Raw genomic sequence first — 24,690 nt, 5'->3', positions numbered from 1 at the left:
TATTTGATTGGGACTGTAGGCTCCTCTTAGCAAAAAGCTTATGTTTATCTGTTGTGCAAGTGACCTTGCATGGTTTAGGTTCTAGTAAAACAATAAATTAGATTAAAACTGTCGTAACTATGTTGACTCACTGATCAGCAATGTTCAAACTGGGGTTCCTCTAGAGCATGAGTTTGCATGAACAAACACTAGCCAAAAATATCTTTGCCAATGCAGGCAAAGGAAGCTGAATGATAAACTTGTCCTAATACGGCTACTGCTAGCAAGTCCTGAGTCCTGTGCATGGAATACAGGAATCAAGCAAAAATAAATGAGATGCACATAGTACATACAATCTCTATTTTGGATATAGTTGAAGTTCTTCATTGATACTAGTAGCACACTGAAATATAATCTGCACATCACACACAGGAAAGTTTACCTGGCACTGCAGAACTGTGCTTAATTATTCAGACTGATTGGTTTACTTAATCTCTATAATATGAAATATAATGTTTTAAACCAAACAGAAATGTAACATTCAATTAAAAAGAATCATGCAAATAAGCTTTTTCTCTTCCAAAGTTAAAGAAAATTATAAGGATCATGGAAAGCATTTATGATGAAATAGCAGTGATATTAATTATGAAAGGAAAATGTTGTTCATTAGAGATATTAAGTTAATTCTCAAAAGTACTTCAAGAAAAAAAAAAGGGGTTTTAGCATTTCCCCACTCCTACTAATTCAAAGTAAATATTTCCCAAATTTTAGATATACCCAGAAGAATAGGCAGGAGGATTTATGTTTTAAGATAGGTGTTTAAAAAACATAAAATAAAATTGGGGGGGGGGTAGCATGGACAATTACAGAATTTAGAACCTCCAGCCTTAAATTAGTTAGATGTAAAAATCAAACCCAATATTTGAATTCTTTTTAAATTCACATGACCCCTCTTCCTAGGTTTGTGGAGGATAATGCTTTAAAGAAGGAATAAGTCATTTTAAATGAGAAACTTTCAACAAAGTCTTTTTTTTTTTTTAACAAACAAACAAGCAAGCAAGTATAAAATCGGCAAAACAATTTTATACTTTCAAGACAACATAATCAAACCGGTATGTGATCTATTCCACATCAAACCAAATTCCAAAATACCTACATTTTCACATTCCTCACACATGACAGTGCTAGTCAATTCACCAACAAAGATCCTATCTATGAAGTTCATCTTCACACCCTCTCTTCCATATGCTGAAAAAACATTGCCTTTTTTTAAATGTGAAAAAACAGATCCAATGCCACACTATAAGTACAAAATTCTTTCTAAGAGTTATTGTGAAAGTATAATATTTAAGCATATTCAAAACTTTTTCAACACAATTCAATGACTAATACATCATATAGTTATCCTAACATTTAATAATATTTTAGTTATTCAGTGATACAATTTCCTTTTATCCTTCCCTTCCCCATCTACTGTAAACAGAATAATAATGCATCTTTCAAGAAGAGACATTTAAATATATTCTGCATTAAAGAAAAACAAGATTTTGAGTTATCAGTCTTATAACATTTTATTGCCTTGAAGTAGACGCTAAGATGGCAGACCGGCTGTCCCATTTTCTAAATGGTTTTTGAAACTATAAAACCCGAAAGAATGAGACAAAAGCTTGTTCTAATATGTCTCTATGCACCAACTCTTGTAGACGTGAGAAGGGGCACTTCTGGAACTGTTCAAACTGTATTGAGATTTTAATTAAAACAAAATCCCCAAATTAGAACTGTTTTACATATACAAAAGAAAAAAACCTTGAAATTTAATTAACGACTCTTGCTTTGAAAAACTGGCCTTATTATCAAAAAGCTTCATATCTTGGCTTTGCAATCATATTTGGAACTCTCACAGTATCAGTGAACTAACAAAAATTCAGTTTTGTTTCTTGAAGTGGCCTCTCTGAGTGATACAAGTATAGCGATATAACAAATCTGAAGATGCAGCAGAATATTTTAGAAAACAACTCTATATATCATTACAAGATGCATTATTAATATAGTGGAAGCTTTTACTCTGGATACCAAAGATGTAAGTCAATACATATTAAGCTTTCTATACTTTAGATAAGCACTAGATGGCACTAGAATAAAATAAAATAGAAGTCCTGTAAAGCTGTCTACAGTACTTTAGGATTGCTGTTTGCAACAGTTTTGAAGAAAATACTATCTGAAAACTTGTGCATTTTTAAAGGTGATTCAATAAAGAGTTACATACCTTTGACTTTTCTTCTAGTTTCTTCATCTGCTGTTTTAGTAGTTGGATTATTAAATGCTTTTAAGATTCCAGTTTGTATACGCTACAATAAAAGCCACAAAGAAAGTACTTTAAGTGGGAGTTAAACATTCTAAAAACTATTAATATATGATTAGATTTTCTACACTCTTATTTCCATAAGAGAAGCATAGTTTAATATTTTAAAACTACTGTTTTTACTTGTTAACACTGTCAAAGCTACACGAGCCACTTCAGTAAGTAGCCATCCAAAAACTTCCTCCCCATAAAAAGGAAGCAGCTGCAGATCACTGGAGAGGTTATGTAGAAACCGAGATTTTCAGTGAACAAATGCTTTTCACTTCTTCCACTGCTAGAAAAGAAACGTACTGACAGAAAAATGGGCTGTTACAGACTGACTGGGACTACAAAATGTTTGAAAGCAGTTAAATATCTTCTAATAGCCAGACTTCAATGATCATATTTACAGAGTACTTTTATTACTTTTATTTATTTTCTAATACCTTAGGAGAGAGACAAAACTTTTTATGAATCCATATGAACATTTACTCAAAAATCCTAAAAAATATATTTGAAAGAATTACAAAGAAACAAATTCACACCATATGCTGTAGTTGCACAGCTGAACAGCAGGGCTTTCCACCCTATTTCTTAGTTGCACCTGTTATAATGAGATACTGTATTACTCAGATGCACACACTGGTAACAGAATTGCACACGCTGGTACAAAATATACCTTGGTCCCTTTTCTGATAAACTATGAGGACTGAAGCAGAATGCAGTATCAGACACACCACCAGGGAACGCTGTAGCATGCATGAGCTGTGTTTTCCTTTTTCCTGGTAAAAGTACTTGCTCTCTAATTCACAAGCTCTAATAACACGTACCGATCTCTCCCATGTAGGTGCGCAAACAAAATTTACTGTTAAATATGACACTGAAGTCACAATTAGAGCAAAGTACCATTCTAGAAACGAAGTGTGAGACAAAACCTTCTTTAGATAGCTCACAACCCATGTACTAATAAAAAAAAATTAATAACTTATTTGCAGACAGCAAGGTACACTTTGAAAACATTAACAAAACGTTATGAGGATGGACTGCTTTGGAGGTTTGGTTTCTAGTGCAGCCACCCATCAGACAAAGTCATACTCCTACCTTACGAGTATGTGACCTGGCTTGTGAATTAACTCTCTTTGCCCCAGCTCAGCTTTGTTCATCTTAAAGTCAACAATATACTAAACGGACTAATCAATAGGTAATTCACCCAGCTGAACACCATAAACAGGTTGCGGGCCATAAGCAAGCCTTTTGTTGGGATTAGTGCGTTGAACCATTTATTTAGGTCAAAGAAAGACATAGGCTTTGAATGGTCAGGGTGCCGCTAACAACGGCGGCAGACATTAATCAATTAGCAGCAGGGTTCAGCTTCTTCGGGCCCTGGTGTGAAACAATCTCCAGCCCACATTGCCGGAAACGGCAGGCAGTGTGCAATTTTGATTGTAGTATCAACAACCTTTTATCTTAAAAATCCACTTGTGTGTGTATGTGCTTTTTTTTTTTTTTTTAATGGAGATAGCAAAAAGGTCACTGTTGGGTTCGGAAAGCTGTTTTGTAAGATGCAAGTAAGAGGCATGGTTCAATGTGATTTTTATTAGTTATATAACTTCTTGTAATTAATGCAGTGTTATGTGTATTTCTTTGGTCAAAACTCTCACGGTTTCTAAAAAAAAAAAAAAAAAAAAAAACAGGTAGGGATCCTGAAACAGCCACAAGTACATGCTGAAGCAGCCGGCCGCAATTTTAGCAGGCTGCTACCTAAACTTTCTACACTCAAAAGCAAGCACATTTAAAAGCGGTGTGAAAGGGAAAGGTTCGTGGCTGGAAGCATTTCTAAAGGATTCTGGTGGCAGACATATTGCTGTAGGCTTTCCTCAATCGGAGCCCACATGGTAGCGACAGGGCACAACAATAGCGCGATTAACAGCTGCGGGCTTCCCAGGCTGCACAATGCCCGCGCCGCTTGCGTCCGCCCGGCCCCGCTGCTGCTGCTGCTCACCACCCCGAATGCATCACGCATCTGACACTCGCCGTTTGTCACACCATCCACGGACCCAAAAACCGGGATGAAAAAAAAAGGAAAAAAAAGAACAAGACAGAGAGCTTTTACTAGTAATGTCCCTTGCTGAGCAGCCTGAGGTGATAAAGTCACTGTTTGCAGTAATGCACCATTATGGCAAAGCAGGGGTATAATTGCAGTAAAGGGTGGGATCAACCTCTGCTTGCCCAGTGCTGCGGGTTGCAGAAATACTGTACTGCCTAAAATTGAATTTAAAATCCTCAGTATAGTCCATTACTCTTATGGTAGCTACAGCAGCTATCACTTCTTGCTAATAAAACTACACGAAAGACAAAACATAGGTTATCATAATGACAGCACATTCACTGATGAAACAGGAGATTGATTTGGGGGGGAAAGACAGCAATCAATCACTGGGGAAGAAGCTTATTTGCTGTAATAATTCTGCTTTTGGTGAGCCCTCAATTGTGAAGCAAATATAGTTTCCACCTTTTATTATATGAAAAATCTATGAAGAACAAAATAAGCTTTCCCTCTACTGCAAAAACATGACAACTTTTTCATTAAATGAAAAGAGAAGGAAGCAGCAGTCAGCTGCTTCTGTTACGTGCCCAGTTCAACATATAATTTTATAAGCATGACAATGTCAAGATTCAGCAAGTTCTTTCTGTAGTTCAGTTCTGTTCACGATTCACTATATTGCTGCCAAGGACAATATATGTTAATATTCTGGTAGGATAAGATTTAGTTCAGTGCTACTCTTGTGTCAGGAACTGGGCTCAGATACAGCTTTGTATCTTTATCTCCATGATAATTCAGGTTAGGTTCATTACATTCATTATATTATCAAATGTGACAAAAGAGGAAGCACGCTGGTCAGTATGATGTTTAAGCACCTCCTTTTGACTAGTCTTGGAAAAGGCTATTTATCAAAACATCATCTGAAAAGAGGGTTCAAAGACAAGCAGAAGAAAACTAACAAATCAGATTAGTTAAAAGAGGTAAAACAAGCAAAAACCACTCTCTTGTATTCAACAATACAGGAGGCAGAAATAGCAAAGGAAAAAGAAATACAAAAAGAAACACAGGCACATTTTCAATATAATATAACTTGTTATTTACTAAGCATAGTTAGATGTAGATTTTAAATACTGGAAAGCAGTGTCTTATTTATAAAACAAGTCATTTTTCTTCTTTAACAAAGCCAAAAAATTCAGATTCGTAAAGTTATCAGTGATGTATTTATCATATTCTTTCTGCTTCTGATTGAAACTTTTATTCCAATCAGCAATTTTAGCATATCAACATGAACATAATTAAATCATCTGTATACAAAGTCAGCATTTTTCTGAAGATAATGAGAAAAGCCACTCTTACTCCATTAAGTTTATCTTTAAAACATTAGGAACGTGAACCAACATTGAAATAATGACTCCTAGTTTATAATACACAGTAAGTTCTTCAAAAATACACAGAAAGATGTTACCTTTGTCTCTTCAATCCTCATTGCATCCAGCAAATAGTGCAGAAGCTCCTGGCTGTCCTGTTGCTGGAACCCCTTAAACCGAGGGGCCCTATGGAAGAAGCAGAAGGAATTTTAAATTTACTTTGGGAGTTCTTAATGAGACAACATCCACGTTAGACTCCTGCTGGATGTCAGGGGTACAAATAGGTGCAATTCCTAAATGACATAATGAGGCTGTAGAAAGCTCCTGGTATGGTTGCATTTACACCACAAAGTCTGCACTTGAATCTGGATAGCATTTTGACCCTACTGGGAATGGTTTGACTAAAATACAGCTTTTTGTAGTTGCATCCATACTAGTAGCACTGCTGTCAGAGTACACCAGTACTTCTGTATCAGCAAATGGTCCCAGTATGAACATATCCCAGGGTCATAGAAGAGAGCAAAGAACATTTTCAGAGTGCTTAAACTCTCCTACTACCTCACCACCCTCTCTACCACTAGGAAAAGAAACTTCAAATGTGCATAAACAGTCTGTATATAGTAAAACTGAAACAGCACTATCATCTTTATTGGAAAAAGAGTCTCTTGAAATGGAAGGCATGTCAGCAGCTGTGCATCAGACAAACAAACTTCAGGTCAGAATCCAAATACGAACTTCTTAACTTCTGAAACTAAAGCATATACAACCATCTCTTCAGAATGGCTTCACATTCAATCAGTCCATTGAGCTGTAGCTTACTGAACTGAGGGAACACTCAGTGAGTAAGACGGTGAATATGCTAAAAAACATTAGTGTCACACAGAACATGGATTTCAAATGCTACTAAAAAAAGCTTTAAAAAACTGTAATGACATGATATGCTAATATATGTAATTTATACAGTATTCTATTAGCCTTTCATTTATGCTAAATTTCTTCAATTAATATCATAAATATTCTAAACACAGGTTTTGCATTCTGGAGAATATTTCTCACGAGAACAGCCAGGTGCTTGAGGGTTTTTTTTTGTAGAGTTAGTCTTAAAATTATCAGGTAAGAGTAACAACAACTGCTTCATATAAGTTTTAAAAGGACCTTTTAGTATCATGAATTATCAACTCACACCATATCCACATCCAAACTTTTGTTCCCCAGTCTAACAAACTGCAATACCTCAGTTCATTTCTGCAATACCTCAGATCATTTCTGAAATTCATATTAAAACATATGATACTACTAGAAACAAACAGAATGCAGCTCTATATCTAAAATCCATAAAAAGCCTGGAACTGCTGAGACAATCTCTTCGAGATTTTTTGTTTGAGACAACACATTTGAATACAGATTCTAAGAACTACCATGTCTGGAAAAGCAGGTAATAAATTGGTTTACATAACATCCTTTTTTTTTTTTTTCCTTCTTCAAAGGATCCTTCTTTTTTTTCCTTCTTAGCTGCCTAAGAGAGCTGTATGCCCAACTAGTTTTGGGAAAACCAAACCAAAAAACAACAAAAACAAAACAAAAAAGAAACAACCGAACAAAACCCTTAAACCCCTCAGAAGACAGAGTCAGGTTCAAATGTCACCAGAGTCTTCTGCGCTAATTCAAAGAAACTCTCCTTACTCCCCCATCATAACAACAAAGTATGTCAAGTTTATTGCTCCCACAGCAAATCAAATAGCAACGCATTACAAATTTTAGCTTTTCTGCAGTTCCTGAGTGCATCAAAAATGTTATCTGCACAAGCTATGGCAGATCCTAAAGAATCCATACTGTCACTGTGATTTAATCTTGCTGTGTTTCCTACCACACTTAGTCTATTTTACTAATTTGAATAGCCAGCATTAAAAAGTAAATCCCAATACAGTGCTCTTTCCTCATGCTAACCAGGTTTAAAAGATACGGGATAGTGGGGTCCAACCCTTGAGCACTTTATAACCCTTGGTAAAATCTTTCAGAGCCTAATTTGCCCGCTGCACCCGTGAGCCCAGACAGCACATCTGCCAGCACCAAGCCCACCAGAATCGAAGTCCACTGTGCTGGCGGGGCAGCCCCCACGGGGATTTCCCTGGCTATCCCCAAAGCGGCAGAGAGGGGCGAGCAGCGCCTCTGGCTGAGCACGGCAAGGGGCCGGCAGGAGAAAGCTATGAGGTTCCTACAGTCCGACTGCCCTGAGATTTTGTCTGTGAGGTGGGTGATGAGCACTTACTGTAGAACTGTGTGCTTCAGGCCTCTTTCTTACAATAAAGTTGAATGAAGTAATTTTTCTGAGATCTGCGCTGGCTAAAAATGCAACTAGAGCTGCGACTAGAAAAGATAATGCTTTTGCATAAATGCAAATATCACTGTCTTTTGGATGTGTGATATCAAATGACTGTTATTCCTAGATCACATGCACACCTTCTAGAATAATATCTATGTACTACTAGGGTTAAACAATGATCTGAATTGTCAAAGACTGCAATAGCATTAAAAAAAACAAACAAAAAAACCCCAAAACAGCCTACTTCCACCAAACTTCTCATCTCTAGAAATGAGAAGTCTCAAAGCAAAGGATCTACATGCCTTAGTGAATATGCATTTGATGTGGCCCTTATCCTCTCACACTACATTGTCCTTCGAGCTGCCCTCCTTTATGGTGTCTGGCAACAGCGCCAAAAGAGGCAAGCCAGCTTGCGAGTCGACCCAAGGACACAGGAGGAACTCTGGAAGTTGATGATTTTTTGCTTTTACACTTTACTAGACAGGACAAATGAAAACTGAAGACTCCACAGCAAATAAAATTCTTGTAAAAAGAATATCAGCAGCAATAGCATGACCCTCAAACAAAAAGAGGGAAAAAAAGTCTGCTTCAGACTGGACTACCAGTTTCCACCAACGATGTTTCAGTCAACTGCACAGGGTTAATATTGCCTCTGCTTATAAAACAAGCATTCAGTAGTCTAAATCACTGTTACTCAAAAACTGTAGACTTCCTTTGTACTAGCCACAACATCTAAAATATACTCTAAATATTGTATTTTATGGGCATAAATTATATACAAATTATAAAATACACTTACAAATATGTGGCCAGATCCTTAGGGTGTTATTTTATGTTACTAGGATAACCACAGTTAGAAGGCTTCTCATAAATAATTTGGATCTCCAGCTTCTTGCAGCCCCAAATGAGACTACGTGTAGTTGTTCACTCTTAACATACTTTTATTTCACGTTGAGTATAACTTATTGACCAAACCACATATATCTTTCCAGACAAGTTACTCTGTAGATCTTAATTAAAGCCTGAGACCAGTTCATCTAAAACGAGATTTAAAGGCTTTTTTTGTTCTGCCACTACTGCCACCAAATGGCAGCTGTGACTCTCCCTGCACACTGGTAAGAGCACATGCAGGCTGAGGCACATTTGCACCTCTTCCAAAATCTAGCACAGGAGACAACTGGCTGAGCACAGCTCAAATAGGGATTTTATCAAACTAGCAGAGTGGCCAGAATAACCAACCACTTCTTCAGTTACTCAATTTTATTTAATGCATGTTGAGCCAGTTTTCATTTTCAGCCTCAGATTGCATGCGCTGACTAATCAGTGCATCAAGCTGTAAACGTGTCAGTGTTTTCTCAACATGCAGTAATCCTACTTGCCCAACCGAGCTCTTTATCTGCTCTAGGATTCTTGAAGATGAGGTTTCTTTCCTGCTCTTACACCAAAGCTAGTCAAGTTTGCTTCAGAAATTTTTGCTCAGGGATATGAGATATTAAAGGCTGCCATAAGGGAATGCATCGGACATATAATGTGCGTAAAATGATGAAACTTAAAAGTTGGGCAAGATGTCAAGACTCCAAGTTCGGATCACAGTAGCCCTGGGTTACATGCAGTATACAAGGGTCTAAGCTTTGAACAGCTCTCTGGAGGCACTTTAGTAAGTAACTGGAGAAGGATCTAAGGTGACTAGGCATCTAAGGTCAGTGCCTAAAATTAAGTGGAATAAATCTGGACTTACATATGCAAAGCTACATGTTCACATTTACAAAAATGACACGATACACATGAAACAAATATGAAATGTGAAAACATTTCATTTTGTATCTACTTTTTGATGCAAAGTTGGCAACATCTATAGTTAACAAATGTACTAATTATGCTGCTTTATTCTGAGGTTGACTATGACATCTGGAATTAGCAAAGCAGGTGAACATTTTTTAGCATTCTTTTTGAACCAAATTTTTTTTGCATGTGCAGGTCAACCTAAAAATTTTATTTCAAATTAAAAAACAACAAATTCAATCTTGAAATGTTCCTCCTATGAAATGAAAATATTTAATTTCTTACTATTAAAATGTCATGTTTTGCTTCTATTAAACTCAAATATTTTGTTTCCAGTCAAATTGATTATAACTAGATACATTCTGAAAAGCACTCAGATACAATAAAACATTCAATTTCTGTTAAAAAATTAAGTAACATATTACCTGCGTGCACATGTTTATAGGAACATTCACGCACCTTTTTAATTTGTTAAAACATTTTTCTCATCATTTCTTTAAATGAACAGTGAGGAAATTAGAAGAATTATTATTAGCTTACCCACGTGCAGAAATCAGTTCAATTCTGAGAAAACTAGTTAGCCACAGCATTATTACTTTTATTTATGGGAAATTTCTTGTTTTTCCTGAGACACCGAGCAATACTGGGCATATTCAACATATATCCGCCAATATATGCACTGTATAGTACGCAAACAAAATTCTTGCATTTACACAACACTGGATTCTTGTGCTATTAGTTTCCTAACAGGGATTTTCTTTGCTACAGAAGCAGGGTCACAGGATTGCAAGAGACAACATAGTAAAAGGGAAGAAAAATGAACACTTACTTGACAAGGAAACAATCAAAAATCTCATCAGTGTTACAGGAGTTTCTTTTCATTATAGGTGCACTTCAGAGAAAATTTTCAATGCATTTCAGAGAAAAGCCCCACACATACCTTTCAAGTTTTATGTTTATGGTTTGCAGAGTAACCTCCCACTGATGAAAAACATATTACTCACTTCAGACAAAAATTAACTTACTAAACTGTATTTCAGGGAAAAATAGTTTACCTGTATGTTTCACACACCAATTTTATTGGCTTAAATGAAAAGGAGGGAAAAAATGAAACCCAACTATAGCAGTTTTCAGGGGCAGCACTAGTTTCTTTTAATATCTTATTAGCCCACAGTACACCTAAGAGGACAAGATGATTTAGACTTCTCTGTGCTTGCACTAAATCCTCATCCAACCTTACATAAACCAACTGAAATTGCTTATTGCCACATGCTTGAAAGTTAACGGAACTGATGACAACGGGAATGTAACAGTTACCACTTCAAAACAGAAGTGGCAGGGAAAGCAACTTGCAAAGATGCTCTGTAAGGTCCGAGCGGTTTATTCTGACAAATGATATCACTATTAACACTGTTTAATATCTGGATAATTGGTCATTCATGTCTGTGGCATGCTATTTAATGCTGCATATAATTCTAAATAGCTGATATTCCATGGAGAAACATTTCAGAATAGTGCATTTGTTTTCTGGGGGAAGCCACAAAAGAAGAAGCCAAGAAGAAAAGGAAGGAGGGAGGGAAACGTATACTACACAATTTATTGGACACTTCCTGCACTTATAAACCGGTATTTGGGGGGGAGGGCGAAGGAATTAATCCATGCTGATACATAGGAATCTGACAACTAAAAGATGTGCACTCTCATCTCCTTGAAAATATGCTTCAAGCAAGATCCTTGGCAGAAGTGAGGAACTTCAGGATGGTTGGTTGAGTTGACCGCTCACAGATGTGCTGACATATGGAAGCCAGTGCCAATGCGATACAACCTGTTGTAGTATCAGCAGTATAATGACAGAACGGGTTGAACTCCTGCAAATGGCCATAAGTGGTGAAGGACAACAGTGACAGCTATATACATAACCTATCCTCTCATTGCTTATCTGGAGACAAGTTAGAATTCCTTGACTATCAGTTAAAGAAATGTTTTTTATGATGATCCCCTCCTACAGTGTTTTTAATAACAAAAACTACATAATAACATATATTTTTGAAGAAAAAAAATATTAATGCTTTTTTATTCCTATCATATTCAGTCTGGTTCATATGATGGGATTAAGCTATGCTTTAAAAACAAAACTTAAATATAGCAAAAGTCATTCAGTCATGTTGCACAGAACTGACATACTTTACTGTCTTTAATAAAAACCCTCTCTAAGGTGCTCCTTTCAAACAATAATTACTATTTTTGAACAGATAGCCTAATACCTTTGGAAACTTATGGAACTACAATAAATGCCTGGAAATATTTAAAAAAAAAGAACATACTATTTGATTGTTTCAAATAATGTTAAAATGCAGAGGAAACTTTTTAATCTTGCAATACGCTACAGAGAAGCAAAGTAAAATGCATACTTAATGCTAGTCTCTGAAGAAATTTTGCTTATTTGCAAATGAAGATGTTAATCCCTCCTCATGACTGATCAGATAAAAGACCAATGAGAGTTATAAATAAGCACATGAAGGGCCATTTTATAAAAGTTACCACAATTCGTAGGACTTCTCTTCCTTAGTGACACTATATCTACTCATTGTCATTATAGAATAGCTAGAACAAAAAGGTTCTAAAACAATGCTTGTCACTAAAACCTAAAACTTTTTCTAGCATAACTCTAAAGTTCAAGATTAATTATTCCTTGCTAACTTTGCACAGTTCTCAAAACATGTATTCGTAGCACATTTAATGTTATCAAAGTACAGTTACAGCAAACCACATGTGTCCAGATAAAACTCAATACATAAACAAATTGGGAAGCTTTCGAGGCCGTGGTTCCATATTATTAACACCACATTCACACACTACCAGGTTACCACAAGTGCAGGACTGAGCACCTGATCCATTTTCTTTTGAAAGCATATGATGCAGTGCTAGTGCTGGATTTAGGCTAGCAGCAAGAAGACAGATGATATCTGACCCAGCAGATACATGCTACAGAGAAAAAACACTAAAAAACTAGTAAATGTTGGGCTGCAAAACTTTACAGCTCCAAAATTTTTTAAACAAATTTGAATCAAAAGACTGAGCTTTGCACAGTCCAGTGCCTTTGCATCATGTGGCTATGGCATCTTCCTTCTTGCAATAGTGCCCTATAGCTGGGTCTACCATCTCAATGAGACATTGGTCTCAACAACACAAGAACATAAAGCTGATGAACTGAGCTATCCAAAATTATATGCAACACTAGTATGTAAGAAAAGGAGAACAAAGTCCTACCACGTGATTAATCCCCCCATGCCTGCTAAATTTCAATGAAGCAGGTACTATCTCAAGCCTGTTCCAGAATCATAAAAACTCTGCTATCATGAGGTGCTGAGTAGGAAAAAAATAAATAAAATAAAGATAGGCTTGCCACCACGTGTAACTAGAATAAATGATGAAACACATGCCTGTCCTACCTTAGTGGCATGGAGAGGAATTAGTTCTTCTTTTGACTTGCTGACCGATTTCTTCCATCTTTTTCTGCCTCACTTTCCCCACAAAGAGAAAACAAGGCATCATTACTTCCTCATGAAGCACTTGTGAGAAGCATCTTTGAATGGATGTAATAGCTGACATGCTAGAACAGATCCATTTCCCCACTTGATCATCAGAGGAAAAACATGGTTCTTTTTACTCACAATAATAGAATTATCTGTCCATGGAGATTTCTTCCTGACTACTATCTGGTAGTCAAGTAAGGCTCTTATGCACGAGGTCTTGTATCCCTTCAAAAAAAGTCATTGCATTATATAACTATGGACACCCAATGCTTCTTCCTTCAAGTCCTGCTACTATTTTCAACAAGGATAGCAAATTCCACAGGCTAGCTACATAGAATGCTAGAAGGACTTTTTTTCCCCCGGCTCTAAACCTGTTGCCTTTCAGTTTCACAGACAGCTCCTTGAACTCTTATGAGGGCAGTTAAATAAGCACAGCTAATTAATCTTCTATCATTATTGTGTTCTTTTGCTGTCACGCTTCCTTTTCATTTCCTCTCCTGTCTAAATTCCTAAGTCCCTCTTCATATGAAAGCTTCCTACTTTTGTTACCTCTCCCTAAAGCTCTAAAATTGCTTTATCTTGTAATGCTCCATTCAGGTTAGCATGAGCATTCCAGCCGAGGATACACCTCTGATGTAGTTAATGAAATTACTGTTTTCCTGTTGTTTTATTAGATCTACAAACATTTCTTTGTCAGTTCATCAATACCACACACATTGCCAATACTTTTGTTGCTCAAAACAATGCACAAGTTCTCCACCCAAATGGAAAAAGTGAATATAAAACTCAGTGCACGCTGCTTACATATGCAATTTATCTGTTTTGCATTCCCAAACCTCATCCATCCAGCTTTGTTAACTTCTTCCTAAAATTAGGGAAACTCTGGGAAACTTAACTGAGATAAACACATGCAATCTCTCAACTTTGGCTGCAACCAGAAGACCATTCAACCTCCTCTCTCAGAGGACTCCAGAACACAAAGCAGCCACTGCAAGCAAGGCACAGCGTGGACCCAAAATAATACTTTACAGTTGGTCAGGAAAATATAAACCTTGTGTTCCACTGCTATTATTTTTAAATGGTAAAAGTAGAATTGGAAAATGGGAAAGTTGGAAATTTTTTTTCTTAAAAAGGTTTTTCTTTACTGAAAGTAAAAGGATCAAAAAGACTCCTAATCATGAGAAAAACCCTCTGGTTCCTTCAGTCCTTAAGTCTCGTACAATATTATCTCATTTTTCCCTAAATATTTTCTCTCAGAAGGGATTCATGTGGAATGCTCCAAGCATTTTTTCAGGTTTCCCTCCAAAATGGCCAATAGCCCTAACTGCCTATGATCTCAATTCTGTCAGTCCCACATAAACCTTTATCTTGAATTCTACTTTCTACACATGCAAAGGAATGATTACTATCTCTTAGGAAACAAAACAAAACAAAACAAAACAAAACAAAACAAAAACCTCTGTGTTTGGTAACCACCAATAAAATCTTTGGTAAGCAAAAATTACTGCTTGCATGTTAATGTAGCAATATAGTACCACTATAAATTGTTCTTTGGTGGAAGTTTGAAGCAGTTTTTCTAAGATCTGTAAGGACTACTTTTTACTAATCACTTAAATACTGCAACATTTACTTGCTAAACAAACCTACGCTTTTTTCTACCAATAAAATTACTCGGTCATAACAAATGAAATAAAATTTATGTCCTCTTAATATACAAATGTTGCATTAGTCACTAAGTCTCTAGATAAGTCAGAAGTCTGCAGTCCTCATATTCAGAACAGTGGAAAACAAACAGAAGGGCCCTGTAGCTATGCTCACAATCTGTCCTAGCAAAACATCTGACAGCTGCAACACTAATAAAATTAACAGTGGATGAATTAGTATCAGACGCTAAACAGTTGCTATAGAAAAATTCATCCATTTCTTCTCTTCTTCCCCTTTTCTTCAACCTGGCTACCCCACCACTTGATAAAATTAACACTCAGTATCAATTTTCTTCTGTTGTTATTTTATGAAAAACGTACCACCCTTCCATACACAAGACGATGAACTTCACTCCGTGATCTCTCTGGATGCTTAAAGACACAGTTCACAACTGAAAGGACCGCTTCCCAGTTCTCTTAAATCTTTTGAGCAGAAGACATGTATTGACCTACCGAGTTCTTCACTTACTGATTTTGGGGTTTCATGCGGTGACATTACAGAGCCGCCAGCTGAAGAACGGCAGCACCTGCTCTGTTTCTTTACACGCTCTCCACCGAAACCTAGCTGCAAGTCCCTTCATCTGCTCCTTTCTTCCTCTTCCTTTCTTCCCCACCTTCTCGGGATTTCTTTCACTGGCCACTTTTCAAACCATTTTTGAGTAAGGATGCCCCATTCAAATGTTGGCATTCAAACTCTTGCTGAAACATTCGGATGGTTCAGGTGGACACCTGAAGTCCTACAAGGACATCAAAAAAGACAACTCCAGACATCAATTTAAAAGTGCTAGTCCAGCACTGAACCGCAAATGAGGGCAAAAGTGTCAGGCGTTAAATTATACACCTATCCTTACTATATCTTGCATCAACTGATCTAACATGCAAATATGTCACTATTCAGCTAGCAGATTAAAAATCAAAAAAACCCAAATCCATCAAATACCAGTTTAATCAAAATTCATATATTTATAACCTATTTCATCATCAGGGAAAAGCATCCATTTTTAAAGGATCAGCCTGCTGCTATGCAGGAGAACAGTGTTACTAGGAAATCACTGTGCTACTTTTTGGCCAGACAGCATGCTGTAACATCTCCTGACCAGGAGATGGATGTAAACATATAAAGGACAGCAGCATACCATTACCTGCAGACAGCTTCAGCATTTCAGCTATCCAAATATGTATTTGGAAGTGACTATAAAAAGTATTAAGTAAAATGCCTAAATTCTGCATTATCGCTCAGTGTGTATTTCCCTATTTTGAAAGCTACAAGAAACTACTCAAAACAAACAGTGTTCGGGTAAATGGGAACATGGGACTGGGAAGAGAAGTCCTGGGTCACCGAGTCCAATTCTTGATATCACAGCTAAGCACATCCTATAATCGATTTCATAAATTCTTTACTGAAGTACAGTAGCACATTAGTAGATACATTAGTATGGTCATATATTAGTAGTAGATACATTAGTACGGTCATATATTGTGCACTGGAACTGACACAGTGAGATCCATGATGGGGAAAGAAGAAATTAAAAAACAACAACCAGGTTGCAACTGGACTCAGCAAACCTCTATGCTGTGTATATTACATAAAAACAAACCCGTAATATTAGAAGTTTTTCCCCATGCCCTTCTCCCTGGTAGTTAACTGACTCGTCTTTCCACTTCCCAAGAGAAAACACTGAGTTCTCAGAAATATGAACGTATTTTTTCAATATGGTTCTTCCTTTTACATATTCAAACTCTCATCTCTTTAGGGAAGAGGCTGTTTGGACTTTTACCTCCCTGGAAGCTTTTATAGTTCTAATATTCAAAATTTAATTTCTCTGTCTATTTTAAAGACATAGAGAGCCAGACCGTTCTAACTGAAAATGGAAACTTGCTGGAAAGAGCTGATAAAATAAAGAAAAACTCTTGTGTCAATTTTGCTGATCACTCTTCAATATCAGCTGAAATTATATATTATGTTTGTCAAATCTGCAGAAGAATGATGACATTTTTTAGAGAGAAGGTACACTCAGGTAAAAGCATCACTTTTGTTACTGAAATCTTCAAATTATTTCATCCAGTACTGACTAGAAATTAAGAATTTAGAATACATTTTTATAGCAGTTTCAATAAAAGCTTTAAATACTTCTGCTGTCTATACCATAACACATTTCAGTGTCAGTTAGCACTAGTTTCAAAATAATGTCAACAAACCTCCAAACACAAAAAACCTGGCATCTTGACTCCAATTTACATCCCAGCATTTCCTCATCACACAAGTTAACCTGGATGGAACAACAGATCAGTAATGAGTTTGACAAATCAAAACAGACTTACAGTGTTTTAAAGTGGACTTAACCCTCCCCACCAAATCTCTGCCCTTAGAACCAGGTAGCACCTTCGGCACCAAAACCAAATATCTTTTTTTTTTTTTAGCTCCCTTAAGCTAATTTTGCTAACATTTTCAGTAGATTTTTAAGCATACTAAAGAACAAAAATATGTATAGGCTTATTATAGGCTTAAAAATATGTAGGGCTTATTGCCTAGCTCATGTCTTTCAAGTATCACACCTATAACAGCATTACTGCTAAATCTACAATACAATGAAGCGTTTAAATAACGACCAAGATTATATTTCTATTGAGAACTTCCAAGGATCCTGCCTAGGAACTTCTGCTGAAAGCAACATGAAGTAGGTACGCGAAAGGCAATCCCTTCAAAAAACACAGCCTTCCCTGGCTCCCCTGAAAACTTGTTTACACATTTACAAAAGCAACAAAATAATTCCATATTTAAAACGCCCCCAAATGCCAGTGGATATTTAAAAGCATAAATTCAATTCATTTTTAAAATTCAAGTCACAGGCATTCAAAAAATAATAAAATATTACTTTGAGGCCAGGTTAGTCTAAGACTAAATTAACTTTGATACACTGCAAAGCAAGAAAGTTTGGAATACATTTCTTAGATCAGTATAGGCCAGGTTTTATTTCTACTCTTTTTTTCCCAAGCAGCTTTTAAAAGCAATTAGAAGAGAATACTACTTTATGTGGCAATTTCTATATGTACTATATCCTTCTTACTGATCTTTCCCTTCAAATTACAGACACTACCACACCATACACACTTACGCAGTCCACACTACAAAAATATTCACCTGCCTTTTACAACCGCACATCAGAGTACATTACACAAGGCTTGTCAACCATCTTCTACACTTGGAAATTCATTACAAGAGTAGGGGTTTAATTTTTCAGATGAAGGGTCTGAAGAAAACCTGGTCTACTTTTGGGGTCCAAAAGACCATCTTGCACCCCTCCTAAACGTTCCCCTACTTGGGGCCTAAGGGACATTAATCTTAATTCAGAACCAATAAAGGTAAGGGAGATAGAAATAACTGCACCAGTTTACAAAACACACAGGCTGACCTGTGTGCAACTTTAGGCACCTAGTTTGTATACCTGAATTCAGAAGATAGTCTGGTCTAGAGTTCCCTATATAGCTAATGGAAAAGGATATAAAACACCTCTATTAAGGCTGTTCAGACCTCAGCAGGCTGAGACTGCAGGGCGCCCATCTCCCTCACCGCAGGGGAAGCCTCAGGAAATCAGTCTTGCAACTTCTGGACCTCAGATAAGGCAGCAAGAATACCCCCAGTCCCACCTTTTCAGCTTCGCTTGTGCTATAGAACTGCCTAATCGCCTTCTGAGTAGCTGCAAGTCTTCTAATTAATTTTGTGATATTAGTATAGTTGATGTAATCCTTTTATTTGTGATTTTGCTCAAAATTCCATGCTTACTTCCAAATTTTTCATCTTACCTTCACTGCTATTTCTCACTGTAGCAGGTGGATTTAGATTACTTAAGGACTAAGAGACCTGCATAGATGTGGAGTTGCAAGAGGGATGCAAATCCTTCGACATATTAACGCTGCTATCCAAGATAATAAAGAACTCCTTTCTTCAGCTAATTATTTTTGCCCTTATACTGAAGGTGCACTAATCAACTGCTTCTGTGTTTTTTTTGCTAAACCAGATCACTAAAATGACACGGATTTAAAAAGGCAGTTTCCCCCCACCACCCCGAAGGGCATTTAACTCAGACCATTGAGGGTCCAGTTCACCAGTTCTGTATCACCAGAGCTGACAGGGAGGGAACAATCATGAGCACAGAAATGAAGCAGCAAAAAAAGTCAGATACAGAACTACAGTCACAGATTTAGGTGGGTTGGTCTGATGATTTAAAATAGTTTCCTGAGGAAATGAGGTTTAAGTGATAGCACTATTGTGGGTGTATACACATGAAGAAATGCATAGGCATGCACACAGTCATCTGATCCTCATAACTTTTGAGCCTGCTGGCTAGATTCAAACAAATTTGGTGAAAATTAGAAATATTTCATTAAAATTTGTTAAAACACGTGGCTGGATAGAAATAAGGGAAAGACTATAAATACCCTTCCACTTTCTCTTTCCCCTGTGGAAGAGTTAAGCTTTACTGAACAGCAGAGAACCCATGTAGGAGAACAGTATCTGAAAACAAGTAGTTTTAGTTTTGTTTCTCACACATCTGCTTGTTAAAGAAATGAGTTTGGGCTAATACATGTGAAGACCACATAACTGTAACGCATGCCTTTAAGACTACTTGGTTAATAAAACTTCTTCTTGGTAGGATTCAGAAGCAGCTTATAGAGAATGCTGCAGCAACACATACTTCTTCCTAGCTGGCGCTCTCACAATCTTGTCATGCTTTCTCTTTTTATTTCAGCTTTGCCAGGGAGTAGAAAGCTAACATTAGAACATGAAAAAAGGCTTCTTAAAAGTGGCATGACAGAACACTGCATTCATTTTTGTTTAAATTAATATGTAACAAATGTATTCAGTTTGAAAAGACAAAGATTCCCCCCAAATTCTGCTGAATTTTCTGAAATCCTGCCTTTCTTCTTTCTGGCTCATATGCCACCTCCAATAACAACGGAATCAGACGACCAAAACCTTCTGTCCTACCTGTACAGCCACTTCCTGTCCCTGAATGCTTAATTTCATGCTAACAGGATGTAGCTGACAGCTTCATTAGTGATACATGAGCCACAAAAGGATTCAGATCTCCGAGTTGTGTGTTCTGCAAGGCTACAAAAGTAAAAGCAGGGATGAAAGCAAGAGTTTGCAGAAGCTGGCAGATACATGCCTAAGTAACAAAAGACTGCTGCCCATGCAAAAAATGTTACACTTTTACACAGGTATTTAAAGTACAGACACATTTTAAAGATCAAATAATAACAAAAAAGAAAATCTAGATACCTGAGATTTAATACTGTTGCATCACCTGACTACACATATACAGGTACACACAAGATACAAAACAGCTGTCATCTAAAAAAAATACAAAGCCATCTAAAATGCATCGCACAGTGATTATTTTACACTGATTTTGCTGAGAGGGACTCCAAAACATGTTTTATGCCATCTTCTCCCTTCTACCATTATTACTTGGAGCAACAGCTGCTAGTCCTATTTAATCATTTCCCTTTCATCTCTTTACCAAAACTTTCTTTCAGTCACTTGATTTGTCCTCCCAAATGGGGGGGGAGGGGTGGGAATGACATATTTTTCTTTCCTATATATTTTTTCTTCAGGTTAATAATGCTAAACAGAGAAAACTGCTATTTGATTCAAAGTCACTATAAGGACATCCTATATACATTTCCTTTTACAGCTCAAAAGAACCCAAAGGAAGTCAAGTACAGTAACAAAAATATAACAATACATTTCTGAAGATTAATTTTGACGACAAATAGAAAGTAATAACGGATTTCTGTATCCGAATCAAATTGTCCCTGTTCTAGTCTAAAAGCTTCTGTTTCTTTATAGGATATTTTAACCCGTGCTTGCACAGTGAGGTAGCAGTAAGCAGCACCCTTCCTCCCAACTCTCTTGCTACAGAGCACTTAAAATTCCATTAAAAATATTGTGGCAAATACATTAACATACATTATTAACTTCCAAATCTTTTAAAATGCAAGATTCAGCTATATCATATTCCAGTTACTCTGCTTCTACAGCTTCTTTTACCTGTAATGTCAATATTTAAATATGTATATCAACTTTCAAACAGGCCTTCTACAGGTGTTTTAAAAAGCAAGATTGTTTGTGTCATAACTGAAGACACCTACAAATACCACTGTAAACATTTTCCACCCCAAGAAACAGGCTTCTTTACGGCTTGTGAGCCTTTGCAACCTTGGAGTCATATGCCATTTCAGTAGTGCTTCAAGTCCTTACTTGTTAGGTCCTTTCTAATACTGGATTAATGCCAAGGACAGACATAGCAGAGGTTTCACATTTAAAAGCTTACCCTTTTTTTTTCCTAAACACCTACACACATTTTGCAGTATTAGCACAGCTTCGTCCTAATATACAACTTTCAGCAAAACCTGAGTGGCAATGCTGTTCTCTTTAGTTTCTCTTCCACCCCCTTACTTCCACTTCAAAGCCCACTGCAAGTTAGTGGTTGGGGACAGGGCCATACACCTCATGTAGAGCAGGGATAATCCTGCACTGTAACAAGGAGCCATGCAACTTTAAAACATGAGGAAGACATTTTCTGGACAGCCCAATGAAGTCTAGTGGCTCCTTAGAAAGGACAACAGACATGGTACACGTAGAAACATACTGTTGGAAATTAAAAAAAAAAGATACCAACAACACTTACTTTTGACAAAGCTGGCTGAACAGCACTTTGGGAGAAAGAGGACCTTTTCCAGCCTCCTTCATGCTGTGAAGGAACAAGAACATGGCTGAAGTCAAGGGTCCCGGGCTGGAGAGGTTTACCATCAAAGGATCCTTCAAAGGAAAAGTAAACTCAACATCAGATTCCATAATGAATGACACACAAGACTTCTTTCAGATTAGTACATTTATACCCAAGAAGAAGGTAGCTTTTAGTCTTAGAGGGTTTATTTTTTAATCGTGTTGTCACCTATATGATTGAAAAAGTCAAGGAGAAAGTTTATTATTTAAAAAATAATAGCTACAAAACTAAACAATTCTTGATGAGCAAATTGGTTGGTAGCCATCAATTTTGGAAACAGGCATGTCAATGATTAATGGAATGAAGTAAAATATAGTAACACTTAAGGTAACAAATAGGGATGAGTTTTTAAACACAGTTCTCAGTATATTCCTGACTAACATTCAGAAGGCTCAAATATTCTCTCTTGCTATGTAAATCACATTTACAGGCTGGATTTATAATGTTGAAATGGTGCTGTCAGGTACTCCAGAACATTAGGTGCTGCCTGCCCAACAGCTAAACAAATTGCCCACTCTTTTCATTAAGAGACTGAGCTTCCCAAGTTCAAAGTTCAGGCTGGAAACCATGCCAAAAAACAGAGTCTGAGCAAATAAAAAAGAAAGCACAGCTCTTGATCTATTTTTGCCCATATTGTTCACATAGTTTTGCTAGACATGGGTTTCCTAATTTTTAAGTTTGCCTCACCTCTGTCTGCTATATAAAACTATCAAGGCCAAGCAATTAAGACTGCAGGAAAAGTTTAAAATTATGTCATTGTCCTCTAAACACACTAGAGCACTGATATAAGATCATCTGGTAGCAGTATAATTTATTATAATTTTCCTCTAAAAATTAACAGGAACTTCTTTTATTGTTAGGCTATGGGACATCAAAGGGAACTTTTTCCAGTTTTTCTCTGAAACTAACTAGCTACACACAAGATGAAAGCTCATTTATTCAAGATGTTATTTAGAATATAAATGTCAAGTGGAAGAGCAGGGAGGGCCCCAGCAGCAGTTCACAGGCAGGGGCCGGCAGCAGGTCCCTACAGCCCTAGCATTTCCGTAGGGGACAGGGGAGGAGGCGGCACCAGGCTGTGGCAGATCTCCAGCTGCCCTTGGCTTCAGCAGACCCTCCGGCGTGGAGATTCAAGTGACCCAGCAGGTTCCCGGGCTGGAAGGACCCGGCCTGCAGCCATCTGACACAGTCTTAGCGTGGGAGACACTCTTAAACCTCTTTGGCACCACTTGAGCCTCCAAAACTGCAGTGTAGCCAGCTCTCCCTTACGTGCCCCTAGGTTCATGCATGACCACAGTGCTTCTTACTAGCTGGTCCAATTCTCATCAGAACAGATTACAACTTTCGGATGAACTATTAGAGGGGATGCCTCTCTAAAAACAATAACAACAACAACCACTCCCACCCCCCAAAAGATAAGCTCTATGGATACTCACAAATATTGCACTATCAAAACTTGAAAAATACCCTTTACCAAGCAGGAAGCTAGGCTTTTCTACATTACTATTTGTTAGACCACTGTAGTCCTCTAAGCCTGTGCTAACACTCAAGAATCAGAAAATACAGTCTTTGCTCCAAAGATCTTATTTACATTGTAAGCACTCACATTAAATTAAAAAAAAAGAAATCTTTCAACCTTATGGCTGTGCAAGGTTCACATCAAGCGTGAACCAACATACCACTGTCTTTCCAAGCCTCCAGGCATAAGCTCCAGATCTCAGTTGCAGCTCAGGAATAACTTACTGAAATGTTGCTGTTCAGAGCTGCTATTAGAGGTAATATAGACAACGATCCAGTGAATTTCATGCTGTTCTTGCCTGGGGAGGCTACGAACATCACCAATGGCAACCAACAGAACTGTTCGTAATTTTAGAGGTATCCAAAACAGACTCCCACCCCATCAACCCTTACCGCCACCAGAAAGCTCCAGGCAAACAGTGGAAAAAGAGAAAAAAAAAACAAAACAAAAGGGAGTAAGAAAACATCTGTAAACTGCTTTTGTTAGCTGGCAGAGGGAAAGGGGTATTATCTTTTTCACATTTACCAACAATGTATTATAAAAACACAAGTCTAAGAAATGATGAGGAACAGCAACATATTCTTTTGATAATAACCACAGTATCTTCTTTCCCATATGCCTCCAACAAGCTTGAGGATAAGAAATTTGGTCTTCACTGGAATTTTGCTTCTCTACATTTAATCCTCTGGCTATGAAGCAGTTAATAAATTTTACAAGCCTTACCAAAGAAGGGCTGGGACAGACTGGAATAAAATATTTCATGAACACTTTATACAGTCAAACATATTATTTCCTGTATTATACATGCACATTAAAGAAAAGAAATGCGAAACAAATAAAAGTCAGCCACTCTTAAGGTCAAGTGTTATTTGCTACTTTAATATCACAAAACGTCAAAGGAGGTGATTGTTCCTTCTTCAGGGCTGAATAATTAGTTTCATAAAAGAAGTGAGTTCATAGATATCATGTCTAAAAAATTTAAAGGCAAAAAGAAAACAGATAATAGGAGCATGTCTTTCAAAGAAATGCTATTTTCTGTTCTCCAGCTTCTTCCCACATTCCCCAAATTTGTATTTCTCACTGCATACTTACCAACTGGGAGTCTGAAGTATGACAGATTTTTAGCTTTGTTCCTTTTTCCTTCATCTCATACATCAATTCATTTAGTATGTGAGTCTGTGCCAAGTTCTTAAAGAAAAAAAACAAACAAGAAACACTGATCTTTCAATTATACTATTTTCTTCAGTTATAAACTCTAACTTCAGGAATAGACAAAAGATATATATTTAATAAATATACCAC

At 37.1% G+C, this 24,690-nt stretch overlaps 1 protein-coding gene across 4 annotated transcripts in view; it reads right to left on the bottom strand.

Moving 5' to 3' along the window:
- Positions 1–24,690, bottom strand: part of USP45 (ubiquitin specific peptidase 45) — a 65,688-nt gene that overhangs the window by 16,472 nt on the left and 24,526 nt on the right. For all 4 annotated transcript variants that reach the window (XM_067293931.1, XM_067293934.1, XM_067293932.1 and 1 more), the window contains exons 7-11: positions 24,481–24,576; positions 21,771–21,901; positions 5,830–5,917; positions 2,246–2,327; positions 1,136–1,227 (exon numbers count right to left, since the gene is read on the bottom strand). In XM_067293931.1, the coding sequence (XP_067150032.1) occupies positions 1,136–1,227; positions 2,246–2,327; positions 5,830–5,917; positions 21,771–21,901; positions 24,481–24,576 (489 nt within the window). The remainder of the gene's footprint in view (positions 1–1,135; positions 1,228–2,245; positions 2,328–5,829; positions 5,918–21,770; positions 21,902–24,480; positions 24,577–24,690) is intronic.

The sequence above is a fragment of the Apteryx mantelli genome, chromosome 3, assembly GCF_036417845.1.
Source record: "Apteryx mantelli isolate bAptMan1 chromosome 3, bAptMan1.hap1, whole genome shotgun sequence".
Taxonomy (NCBI): domain Eukaryota; kingdom Metazoa; phylum Chordata; class Aves; order Apterygiformes; family Apterygidae; genus Apteryx; species Apteryx mantelli.
The sequence above is the reverse complement of the archived record's forward strand: the minus strand, read 5'-3'. Positions and strand labels throughout refer to the sequence as shown.